Genomic DNA, 13,502 nt, shown 5'->3' with positions numbered 1-13,502 from the left:
TTACTTTATTTCAATTATTAAACTGTTTTTATCTCAACCCACGAGTTTTTCTAACTTCTACTCTTCCAATTCTCTCCCCCATCCCACTGGGGGCGGGGGGGGAGTAAGCGAGCGGCTGTGTGGTACTCGGTTGCCGACTGAGGTTAAACCACGACACAGACATATAGTTAAAGACAAATTTTGCCCCTTCCTATTCTGCTAAGGACTCAAATTTAAAACTTTGGAAAAATCAGAAATGTAACATCTTCCAGGTGCCATAGAGCAGTGCCACACAGCCACTGCCTCACAGCAAATTAGGGTCTCTCTGGGCTGTGAAGACAGGCTTGATGAGGTACAAAGAAATATAGGGACTGCAAGAAGTCTGTTACAATCAATTCCTTTGCTGAAACAGGGAAGCCACATCTTCTCATTACATGCGCTACTCTGCTAGAACTCTCTTCCAAAACACAAATGGCTATTTCACCCTCAGCCTCTCGATCCACAGCTATTCCTTGGCTGGTAAACACAGAATGATTGACTGGGAGCTCCCAGGGTAGCAGGTATGCGACTTCACACACTTGTGGGATGGCTGTTGCAACAGTAATATTGGCTTGAAGTAACAGAATGTCTTACAGTGAAGTAGATGACACCCGACTAGATCAAAGATAACAATCAAATCCTACATTTCTCAATTTCAGTCCAAGAGCAAATAAATGTTTCCTGAGGGGGCTGGTCTGCCCCCTCAGGAAATGTTTAGTGGACTCAAACACTGGAAATTACAGCACTATCTTTTGGATATTACATTATCAACTTATTTCATTTATTGATTCGGCTAAAGAAAAGCACTCTGTAGTTTGCTTTGGATCCGTGAGAAATCAGTTTGGGGATGCGCTCCTTAGACAACTCCGAGCTGGCATTCCTATATGGACTGTTGGAGTGACAAGATGTGTAAGGATACAACTGAGTAAGTGTGCAGCAAAAGACATGTATAAAACATGTAGGCGTCCATTTCTCTTTGGTGAAAGGAATGTCTTTGAAGGAAGATCACTTTCTGGGCTCATTTGCCATCACTGTCCCTAACGACATCAGAGAGAGACTGATCAGCTCTACTCAGAGACATAAGGATGCTCTCTGCACTATACCTTTCCCTGTCCAGAACCATGCAGTATCCTGCCCTCGTTTTGATTTCCTGATACATTTGCCTGAGTGATGGCAATAGGGTTGCATTCTTTAGTGGCATCTGCTGCCCAGTGCCCCAGACACACAATGTGCATCTTCTGCCTAAAACAGGATCCTTCTGGCAGCCAAGTAAATTAAGCATCAACTCTTAACATTTCAATCAAAGAAAGGAGATGGCCTGTGACTAAATATCTACATCATGGTCAACTTCGCTCTTCCAGGAGTGACTCCTTGATTATTTCTCTGCATTCTTACAGCCTAAGAATTTTTATTGCAGAAAAACTTAAAAAAGCCCAAATCAATGATAAAGAGATCCACATAATTCTAAACAGAGGAGGTGCTTGGTGGTGTGTCAACAAAGAGTATGTGAATGTCAGAGAGCAATACTGTTAGCCCTATTGCTACCACTGAAAATACTTTATTTCTAAATATAATGATACAATAAAATCAGGAAAGCTGACTGGATTGTGCTAATGTATAGTTCAATTTGGACAGGTTTTTTTTTAACTGCTGTCTTTGAATGGAGTTACTGGATGCCCTTGTGAAAAAAAAAGTGGTATAACTCTTTGTCTATAAGAAATGCAACACAGGATTAACCAACAGCAAAGATTAAAGTTAATCTAAGAAGACTTGATATCATATACTAAGCAAAATTTTCTAATTAATCAAAGCTCTTTATATATGTCTCTTTTTTGGTATACATTGGTACTAAAGCTTTTTGCATTGACATACCATATAGATCTGTATTTCTTACCTCTATAGTGTTCTCACAGCAGCCAATCAATCAGAAATGCATACATGGAGTCCAAAACATTTTCTTATTTTTCCAATTAATCTTTTAGGACTTTCATGTGAGCAGATACCACATGCTTCCTTACAATCACTGTATTTCATTCATTCATGTTTAAAGACTGAATGTTTTATCAAACTTTGTTTAAAACATTCTGATGAAAAAAACCATGAAAAATCATGGTAGCCCTTGAATTAATAATAAATGCAACTGGAAAACTAACGATAAACAAGTAGTTGCCATTCATGGAGGGCAGCTGCAAAAGTTTTGGCCCAAAATCAACAAAGTGAAGCAAATGAATAATTTTTGCTTAAGCATGCAAATAGTATAGCAAATGGTGAAGAAGGAGTAGAACATGTTGGTGTAGTTACACAGACTGCTTTGGATCACTTACAAATGTGGACTTATCTAAATCATATGCATTTTAACACTGGTGAATGCAAGATGATAGATCCAGAAACAAATAATGTATGTCACATTTACAAGTCACTCTGAAAGGGACTTAAAATCACGTACAGGTTTTAAAGCATGTCCTCCTGGACTTACTAGGTAGCTAGGAGTGTTAATGCAATACACAAATATTTTGGCAGAAGAAAAATGCTGAATACCCAATAGGATTGGAGGAAAAAATAGGGAGTCTATACATAATACTATGCAAACTACTGCTGGGTGAAATGTTCAATTCTAGACTGGAATCCGCTCTCCAAAAGAAAAACTGCCAAAACTTGCAAAGGGTTTAAGAAGTCTGAAATACATGCATTATCATGACAGGCTTTAAAAGTTTGATCTTAATTTACAAAAAAAAAAAGTGATTGAGAGGTGACTTAAAAGTGACTTGCTTGTATTTAATTGGGAAAAAAGGATTTCTGACAACAGAAGGAATTTTACTGTATCAGGGAAATATGTAAGAAGGTATAATCACTGGGAACTGGCAGGCAAACTGATGAGAAATAAGACATTTTCCTCTGACTGTGAACAGTAAACCCTTTGGAACAATCTGTCTATAGATGTAATGGATTAATACCCATTTGATATCTTTTAAAGGAAGAGTTGATGCCTTCCCATAAGATACTCACTCACTCTTACAGGGTTTAAAATAGCGGCTGCTGGGCAGATTGTGTGGCCTATATTATTCAACAGCGCAGAGCAGATGGCCATAGCCGTCTCTCTGGCCTCAAAATTACTGAAATGCTAGTAAGTACACTCAGAAACATTTGGAAAAGGGGGATGCAGAAGAGAGGGGAGATACTGGTGCTTGGGAGCAGGCCAAAAGCTTAACGAGCCACTGAGAACCAGCATGAGCACATTGCGGTCCCATAACTCCACAGGGGTTAGGGCTCGGAGAGACACGGAGATTTGTTTAGAGACTGACTGTTCTAGCCAAGTTGTTTCCAGGATCTAGTTAGAAGTATTTAGAAAACCCTTTCATTAGCTAAGAATAGAAAGTAATCTACACAACTAGAATAAGCAACATTTTTTCAGGTTCATGTAAGACAGCTCTGGGTACTCCCATCTTCATCTGGCCTCTTGCTTAAGGAATTAGTCATACCTGGCCTCTCGACTACAGTCCCATTGTAACCAGACCAGGATTTATCACATACAGCACGGTGAAGAAAAATCTGACCATTAATAAGGAGCTTATGTTTGTGGACAGTAGTAGATTTCACATATTTAACTGCTGTTGCTAAATATTAAGAATATAATACAGAAATATAATACATGTTATTATATATATCATATATATTTTATCATATATATTATATATAAAAAATACAGAAATATATTTTATATATGTTAGTGTGTGTGTATATATATGTAAAAAAAACAGAAATACTACACATTAAGAAAAACTTTCTGCAATTTCCAGTCTTCTGGCAAATTAAAAGTCTATTTGCTTTTGTTAACTCCCCACATAGCTTTCACCCACATTTCAGTCTCTGCTTGTTCACCTGCCATGTACCATAATTTCCTGTCATTTAAACCACCCAGTCGCATTTTCATCTTCAGGGCTCCCTCTGAATAGCCTAAAAGCATCAGCAAGATACTGATAAGATCCCCTCCTTTTATGTCCATTGACATGTCTCCAGCTGTTTTTTGAAGGTTTTACCTTTCTTGTAAGGTATTTCTGGTTGACTTTCATATTCCGGTGTCCAAGCATGAACCATTGAAACCCACGGTGTCTAAATGACTTAAAATATTTTAAAATCCCAGTTGGATCCCTCATCATATTTAAGCTTTCAAATACATTTGGACAATCTGACCCAGAGTATTTGTATCCTAATTTCTGTATGAATCCTCACAGAAAAATGCAAAAACTAATAGGGAATCTTTCTCCTGATAGTGCTTCTGTAAAACTTTACCTGAAATTTTACAGTTTATATGTGATTGTTACACATTTCCAGCAAGATCAAGATCGGCTGTGGAGGTTAAAACTTTTATATTGGTTTCCAGTACCAGCTGCCACACGAGAGCCTCATCTGTTTAAAATCAGTCAAAAGGCTGCTTTTGAAAGAACACGAGCTTGTTAAGAACAAAGTTAAGAAATAAGTAACGGAGCTGTCAGAAAATCTTACAGTATAATTAAGTTACAGCAAATTGAAGACACTGAAATCTCTCTCAGGACTGTTTGGCCAAACAGTGAAGCAATGCAGATAATTGCTATTTACAATCCCACAACCAAGGACAGCCATTTACCGTGAAGAGCTAAAACTCCTCCATAAAACAAAGAGTTTAGAAAAGAAGCAGATTTCCATAAATAATTACATTTTGATATAAGATACAAAGCCAAATTTTGCAAGATCTCTGTAAGTGAAAAGCGCCGTGCAGATATTACTGTATGAAGAAACAGTTTCCTTCATACAAAACTCACAGTTTTAACCCACTATCTGATCCAGGTTGACTATTTTTTACTGCTTGGAGGCTAGATGTAAAATCAGGGTAAACTAATAGTACCAGGTTTAAATATCTGAATTTTAAGTGACTATGGCTAGAAATACCATTTTTTCATTAATTTGTCAGAATACTCCAAATGAAGCAGTGTTTCAGTCCCATCCGTCAGGGTTTCTCCAATGAGCTGGAAGAAATTAGCCTATATGCTCCTTATATAAACCATGACATCAAATCACAATGTCTGTTCTCCAAAGAGTAAAATTCTTAAAGGTAGATGTAAATGTGCTGTTTCTTCAGTGCAATGAACCCTTAAGGTAACTTTGTAATGATGGATAATGACTATGGCTAGAAATACCATTTTTTCATTAATTTGTCAGAATACTCCAAATGAAGCAGTGTTTCAGTCCCATCCGTCAGGGTTTCTCCAATGAGCTGGAAGAAATTAGCCTATATGCTCCTTATATAAACCATGACATCAAATCACAATGTCTGTTCTCCAAAGAGTAAAATTCTTAAAGGTAGATGTAAATGTGCTGTTTCTTCAGTGCAATGAACCCTTAAGGTAACTTTGTAATCAGATGGATAATGCTTGATTAATACTTGATTCAGGAAATAAATTCCAAAACAAATTCCTCCCTCTACTCTCTCCTAAGCTAGAACTTGAAATATAAGTGATAGAAAGAAGTTTTATAAAACTGTATATTATGTAAAAATGTAAAAGATTTTTCTTTGGAAGAGGCTGGAATTCTTCTTCTGGTACTGCATATGGGGAAAAATGACGAAAGCCTCAGACTGACCAATTTCTTCAGACAAAACAATCTCCATAGATAGGCAGGAATTTCCTTGTGCAGGGAATGAAAGTGACACCAAAGGGGAAGTGCAATCGGAAAGGATAAAAACAAGGTGGATTCTTAACTCTAATTGAAAGTCAGGAGAACTCAGAGGCTTCAGTCACCTCCAAACCTTGGAAAAACCTTGCACCAAAACATTTAAACTCTTGAAGAAATTTTAGCACAAGGCTTGCGAAAAGCTGCCTGCTTCTTCACCTGCATTAACAAAGGCAGAGTCTAATATTTTGACTCCTGTAGGTACCTTTCTCTGCTGCAAGTAGTCCCACCAGTTGAGAACACTTACCAATATGAACAAGATATTAACAAAGAACTCAGTTTTGTGATTATAATACAACTGTAACGAAGATCAAATGGAGCAAAATTACAGTGCTTCCTTCCAAATAAGTAAAACAACTTGTACCTAGATGAGTTGCAAAATTAAAATTGTTGCCCCATAACGTAGGTATTTGTTAAATAAATTTAGCAGTACCTGCACTGCAAGGATTTTCTTTTCCTTTGTATACGCACATTTCTTTGTCAGATTTGAATGCAATTTCTGGACAAGAATGGCTTACCTCCTCTTGCTCTTCCCCACAGTTCAAGAGAGCTGCATGAATGCATCTTTCATTCCAGTGCCATGAGTTTTAAGAATCTACCTTTTAAAAGGTTGTAAGGTTGTAAAGTCATCTAGGGTGTGCAAATAAAAGTGCTAAGAAGGAATAGCACCTAAATTGTTAATATGTTGTCAGATTATGAAATATTATCAACAGGTGGGACATCTCAACATGGGCATCAGCGTTAAGAGAAACATGGGGAACTGCTGCAACATAGCACAGCAGTCCAACATTTCGTTATCTATCGTGTCTGTTGGTGATCAGCTAGTTAAAATCTTGCATAAGGTGACTGCAAAATCTTGCATCACATGAAATGATACTAAATAGGAGATAAGACCAAAGATCACATGAGACAAGAACGTATCTGGAGCTAAATGACACTGTAACAGATGTGGTGACAGCTAGCTTGTGGCTACCCTGCCAGCCCCCAAAACAGCACCAGCAGAGTTTCAAATCCAGGAAGATGTTCTGCTTCAGGCTGGCTCGCACCACACCAGAGTTAATTCACTTGAGTCTCGTTTTCTGAAGTGCTGAACACCTGCAGTTTCCTCTGATTTTAGTTGGTGTGGAGGGTACTCAGCGCTTCCGAAAACCAAGCATTATGCATGAGCAGACATGCTCTGAAGAAGCAGATGTTCCACAAAGCCAAAAATGCCACCAATTACACAAGCCCTGTGAGTTTCCTTCAGAGCAGTTTGAAGTGTGCAGCTTTACAGAGAGATGTTTAAATACCTCCAGCAACTACAGAATAGAGATAAGAAAATAAAAATGCTACCCTCACTACTGTCAGTCTTGCAGTATTTTAGTCATCCAAACGAGTGGTGCTCACTCTCTCCATGCTATCTGGCAGGCAAAGAAACAAGCCGCAGCAGTTTCGATAGGACGAATCATTTTACATTTGGACAAGAAGATTTCACACAAGAGGTGGATTCCTGAAACTGTGTCTGAGGAAATGTTCCTGTTGTCTTACTGAAAAAAAGAAATCAGAGGAGGGAACTGCATTGCTACCAACAGAGAAAACAGAATCGTGTGATTCTAAAAACACATTGCTTTAGTGGTTTCACAGAAAAAAAAATTGATTTAAGTAACATTTGCCTAAAATGCATAGAAATATAGATTAAATATAAACACAACTGTCTGAGATAAAACCAATAGCAGCTACTATTGATTAGCCCACTGGTTACTTTTTATCAAAATGGTCTATTTTGTGTACTCTGAGTTAAGAGCTGGGTCTCTGTGCACATGTGGCCATACTGCAGGGACTTAAGAGCTACAGCTTAGCCCTCGGCAACTGGCAACCAAATACATGAGGATTTCAATTTATCTGGAACACAAACATTTTACATGCATTAGGGATATATTAGGGATGTAGGCATTACAGTGTTCTTGGTATTTGAGGTGATCCTTTCTTTAAAGGACAAACACCATTATAAGGTGAGAACTATTAAAACCAAAACTAACTCTTACATGATAAATTCTGTCAGGTTGCACCATTTTTTAGAGTCCACTTTCTTCATCATCTCTTCAAAGGATTTTCCACAGGCAGGCAACTTTTCTAACATGAGAGATTCATTGCAGAGATTAGTCTGTTGACGTGCACCTAGGTAAAATCAGAAAGCACCTTAGATCTCAAACATTGAAACAGAAGAAGCACAAACACATCACTCACAAACTCCTTCACATAATTCTGCTTGCTGCTTACGTCGTTGTAAATCTAACGTTCAACTTTCTGAACAATTTTAGAAAATAGATAAAATATACCTTTACGTAAATTTATTAAAAACATAACTTAGTACAAAATACTATAGGTTACCATATATAGTATCATCTTTTAGACCTAGCATAGTGGAACTTACCCAGTCACTTTTCTAATCTTACTTAGCTTCTACTTGTACTAACTTACTGCTGTCCATTTGCATTTTTAGTTAAAAGCTAACTGGAGTTACTGATCAAATACTTCAGCGTAGAAAGCACTTCTCAAGCTTACACAGATGCATCCCGTTCAACTAACTATATGACTGTAAATGTACTTCAACATCAGAAACATTTGTATATCTCATCAACTAAAGGGTTTGAATTCCCACAGTCACAATTAAGCTTTTTTAGTATATCCACTAAAGGAATTATCTACCGTTATCAGATGTTGATGTTACAGCATACAGCTACTTGCAGAGAAAGAGTTAACCTTGACTTGAGCAAGCCTGTATCTTTTGCAACCTGTAGTGGCAACTCCACAATATTTAGAGTCAAAGACAAAGGTTTTTCTCATCCAGCCCATGCCTGCATTGGAATACAAAGATAGTATTTTGATATTTCTTATAAAATTAAAATTCTGAAAAAAATCTATTCAAATTAACTAAAGCATTTGATTTTGATAAGGCTGAAACATTTTGTTTTGATTAAGTAGTTAGTTAGATATGTCTTGCTTTACCTTTATAATTGCCACTATTTTGACTGTCCTTCTATATACAAAATGCATACATTTTGTAGAACATTAAAAATTACCTGCAAGTATATGTATGTCAACATGTTTAATACAAATGCCTAAATTAAATTAGTCAGAAAGAAAACAGTGTGATTTCTTCTCTTTACAGCAGCACAAATCTGAGAAAAGGATTTACCTGAACAAAACTGCAACCCTAACAAACCCGTGCATCAGGCAACCCTCCCGAGAACTCTGGAGGAACAACTTTTTTAATAAAGCCAAGAAGAACAGACCACTTCGTCCTTTTTTAATCATAGAAAAAGGAAGTCAAAGTAGAATCAGGTCTTGCACCTTTTTCTTCTGAACCTACATTTTCACTGAGACCCTATTTACACCAGGGAGAGGAGGTATTTCTTTTCCTTCTATTAGTTACTTTGAGAGCAGGATCCCATCATTGCTGAAAAGAGACAGTGGTTCTAATTTGTGTGGTGACAGCCAAACACGCTGCCAGGTGAAGTGAGGTCAAAGGCGTGCAAGCCTTTGCTTGATAAGAAGTCAGGCACAGCCCTCACTCTCAACAGGGCACTGTTCCTTACTATTTAGTCCAAAAAAACCTAAGGCAAGATGACTGGCTTCAGTCTTCACATCATGACCCAGGCATCAATCAGAAACTTGAACATCTCCATTCAAAATGGGGCATGTGACTGTGAAACAGGCTCGAGTGCACAGTAAGCGTCTCACCCACGAAGGAGATAGCTCCTTTGGGGCCCAGGCAGGAGCGCCTTGCAATTTAACTCCAGCTATCGCAGCCAACTCCTTAGCTGGGGAAGTCACTGACTCAGTGATGCCATGTGCCAAACAAGAGACAGCCATCACATCTGACCAAAGAAATACTTTGCTTTCACATATTTTCCAAGAACAGCAGGCCCATAACTGGACAGCCTATGCTGCACCTGAGACCCTAAGCCTACTATTTCATACAGACCACAAACCCCTCCAGGCATACGGCTGACTCACTGGGACCTGACCTGACCTCCTTCGTCACGTCTGATTGTCAGAGCTCTTAGAGCTGATACTAAGCCTTCATCCATGTCAGAAAAAAAATCAGAACTACAATTAATCACCAGTGATAGAAATGGTGAAAGTTACGAAAAAGGGGCAGCGTAGTTTTGTCCTTGGGAAGTTAACATGATAGCATGGACCCTGCCTATTTAAGTGTTCCCACCAATTCATCTGGCAGCTGCAGCAGTTATAAGTTATACTTTCCACAGCTAGATCTGCAGATGAACACTAAAGCTGGGCAGAATTCAAAACCAGATATGAAAATTGCATAGCTGGCAACTTAAATCCTGCATTGATGCTTTGACAAAAGTTAAGCAAAGTTGCCTTCCCTGGCAGGGTATTCTAAACAGCCAGTTATCACTTGATTTATAACCCTGTAGATCCAACAGAATACAAGTTTCTCCTCCATTACGTCATGTTGCCTGACAATTTACTCCAGCCCCTTCCCAGCAGGGTGTTTAAGTGGATTTTCCATGGCCTTGGTGTTTTTGGTTGGCTCTCTTTAGAGCTTCAATATTTTGCAGGGTTATAGAAAAAGCTCTGATACAGTCATTTGACAGGAACAATCTGACAACATAAGAGTTTCTGTCTAAATCCCTGGCCAAAGGGGTTCAAAATTATGAATAATTCTACAATTTTACCATCGCTATTGAAACTGACCTTTACAAAACACTACAACACTCTCTGTTCATACAGCCGATGGACAAGACCATGTCATGGTCTTTTTTTACATGTCATGCATGTAAAAAATGCATGACAGTTGACTAATTGAAATGAGAGAGGATGGAAGTGCTTCTCAAATGGCTGCCATTAACAAAACAGAAACAGAAGTTTGAATTTTAGAAGTAAAGCTCACCTGCAAATCCAAGCGTCATTAGACCATTAACTAGGGGGGGGAAAAAAGAGAGAGATGAGTTAGATACCTCCATACTATTATATAAAAGAATTAGTGCAGATACAAGCAAACTTGAGCATAATTTAGGTTTCAACAGAATACTCAAAATGTTCATTCAAACATTAGTTTCAGTTTTATTAAAGGGTGTGTCTGAATGGAAAAATGAACATTTAGAGAACATTATGGTTTTAAATTCCTTTTTATCTATCCTTTAAATGGCTGAGTCGTGCAGACTTGTTATGGGTCTGTCCACACCACTCTTTCCTGTAGCTTCCAACGTTAAGGATTAGGGACAGGGAAATACTTTAAGCTTCTTGAGGGTGAAAAAGTTGGAGAAGATAACACATTCGCTCAAAATGTAGGTGAACTGCACATTCTAAAGCATAGAGAACAAAAAATAAATCCTTTTGCTCTTAAAATTAAGCAAGCACAGAATCATAAATAAGTGTGTACTCTATTCATTTAGAAATGTAATGCTGTGTTTCATGGTCTCCATCTTTTGCACAGTGAAGTCATACATTTTGAAAAAACATTACATTCAAAACCTGTAAGCTTCTCATGCGGATGTTACGCTAACACAGGTATGTCAGAAGAGCTTCCAAATGGAAACACAGACTATGCCAACAGAAGGAGTCTTCTGATCAGCGATTTGCAGTACGTCCAGATAGATTAAATTAACAGAAGCCCACTGTGTCTGCACAGCTCCAGCCACACTTAGGATTTTGCAAATACAGCTAAGAGGGATGTGGCTTCAATTATTTTTGATGTCCCACTGAAAAAAAAAATGCTGACAAATCTTTATAGTGTTAACCTTGCATCAGAAATGTAATGAGTAATTTCACACAGATGGGTGCCTCTGCTCCTTGTTTATACCCTACGCATCACTCCAGTAAAATGTATCAAGATATATGTAGCAGAATATCAGTCCCAATCATATCGATCTAGACTGTGCATTCACTGAGATATGCCAAGCTCTCGACTGAGTTAAATGCAAATTGTTGCATATATAAAGCTGAGAAGAATTTAGATCCTTCTAAGGAACATATTTTTCTTCCAGACAAGCATTAATCTCTGTCTTAGTTACTAATGAGTCAGAATGTACTGAAACTGTGAAGAGCAGGAATCCATGTATCAGAAAATGCTGTTGCACCCAAACTCACAGAGCTGAAACTCCATTATACACCCTGATGGCTGTATCTCTTTCACAAATAGAGCACTTTTCCTTCCAGGCTATTAGCTGTTATACTAGTAAATATACTTGAGTCCCTGGGTAGGTTTTTCTTTAATCCTCACTTGAAAATGTGCCTTATCAACCACAGAAAACTGAAGATCAAATTAAAAGCACACACTTTATGAGGAAGCCAAACCCACCCATTCTTAGGAAACAGTCTAGACGCACATAGGTGCCCTAGATGCTCCCCTTGAGGACCACAGACTGCACCTCCAATTCTTATTCTATCAATTCCTATCACTGATCTCTAGATCCTTCATAGTTATTGCTGCAGTAATCCTCACGAGACCACGGTGAGGCAAATAAAACAGGATTTATGAGAGAGAGACGGTAAGAGAAAACAACACATCCATGTTTTACAGATGAGAGGTTGAGTGACTACCCCAGTGTCAAGCAGGGAAGCTGTGATAAACTAAGTACCGAATAAAGACTCATAGGTTTGTGCCACAAAATCCTCCTGCTCACAGGAAAACATGCTTTTTGCATTTTCTGATCTGTTCACAACAAAGTAACACAGGATGTTTTGCACCTAGCCTCAACCAAAAGAGTCCAGATACCTTCAGAGAAGGGTAAAGCAACAATCCAGATCACCACGTGCTACCATGCCCACCCCTCTTTGTTTTCTTAGCTCCCAGATATTCAACTCATAACAAAGATTTAATCAGGAGACTGCAGCTTGTTGGCCGTGATAGTTTACACAAAAAGTATGACCTTTCCAGCAGCTCTTTTAAGAAGGGGCAAGTTCAGCTTATTTCTTGAAAGGTTGATGCCATCACATCTCATTAGAAGATACACAGAAGAAGCAAAGTGGGTCACAGTGTTGGCAGATGTTGCCATGATCCCAAAACAAACAGTTGCCATACACTCCTACCTGAACCAACATTTAAGGGAGAGAAAAGGAGGTTTAGTTTAACTGTACCAGTTGCCTGTAGGTTAAATCACGCTAATAATGAACCATAGCAATGGCCTTTAACTTTTATTTTCTCCATACACATAGCAGCACGTATGGCCGCCCCAGCATTAGTGGCATCAGATGTGAAGGGACCAACCAGCTTGGAGCCAGAGCAAGAGGTGAAGGAAAGCACCATCGAATGAAAGATGGGGAAAAATAGGTTTGAAGAGTCTTTGGAAAGAAAAAGAAAAGATAAGCAAAATAGGATAAAGTAATAGAATGAGGGGTGGAATGTATTGGGTTTGCATGGCAAGGTTTTGGTAGTGGGGGGGCTACAGGGGTGGCTTCTGTGAGAAGCTGCTAGAAGCTTTCCCCATGTCTGACAGAGCCAATACCAGCCAGCTCCAAGACAGACTCACCACTGGCCAAAGCCGAGCCCAACAGTGATGGTGGTAGCACCTCTGTGAGAACATAGTTAAGAAGGTGGGGAAAAAAGACCTGCGCAACTGCAGCCAGAGAGAGGAGTGAGAATATGTGAGAGGAACAACTCTGCAGACACCAAGGTCAGTGAAGAAGGAGGGGGAGGAGGTGCTCCAGGCGCCAGAGCAGAGATTCCCCTGCAGCCCATGGTAAAGACCATGGTGAAGCAGGTTGTCCTCTTGCAGCCCATGAAGGTTAATGGTGGAGCAGATATCCACCTGCAGCCCGTGGAGGAC

General features: G+C 38.9%; 1 protein-coding gene across 1 annotated transcript in view; it reads right to left on the bottom strand.

Moving 5' to 3' along the window:
* The window catches only part of RAMP3 (receptor activity modifying protein 3), a 41,121-nt gene extending 30,472 nt beyond the window's left edge, over positions 1-10,649 (bottom strand). The window contains exons 1-2 of the mRNA XM_009274020.1: positions 10,625-10,649; positions 7,749-7,881 (exon numbers count right to left, since the gene is read on the bottom strand). Of these exons, the coding sequence (XP_009272295.1) occupies positions 7,749-7,881; positions 10,625-10,643 (152 nt within the window). The 5' untranslated portion in view covers positions 10,644-10,649. The remainder of the gene's footprint in view (positions 1-7,748; positions 7,882-10,624) is intronic.
* Between the last annotated feature and the right edge of the window lie 2,853 nt (positions 10,650-13,502).

This window comes from Aptenodytes forsteri, unplaced genomic scaffold, assembly GCF_000699145.1.
Source record: "Aptenodytes forsteri isolate BGI_AS27 unplaced genomic scaffold, ASM69914v1 Scaffold48, whole genome shotgun sequence".
NCBI classification, from domain to species: Eukaryota; Metazoa; Chordata; class Aves; order Sphenisciformes; family Spheniscidae; genus Aptenodytes; species Aptenodytes forsteri.
The sequence above is the reverse complement of the archived record's forward strand: the minus strand, read 5'-3'. Positions and strand labels throughout refer to the sequence as shown.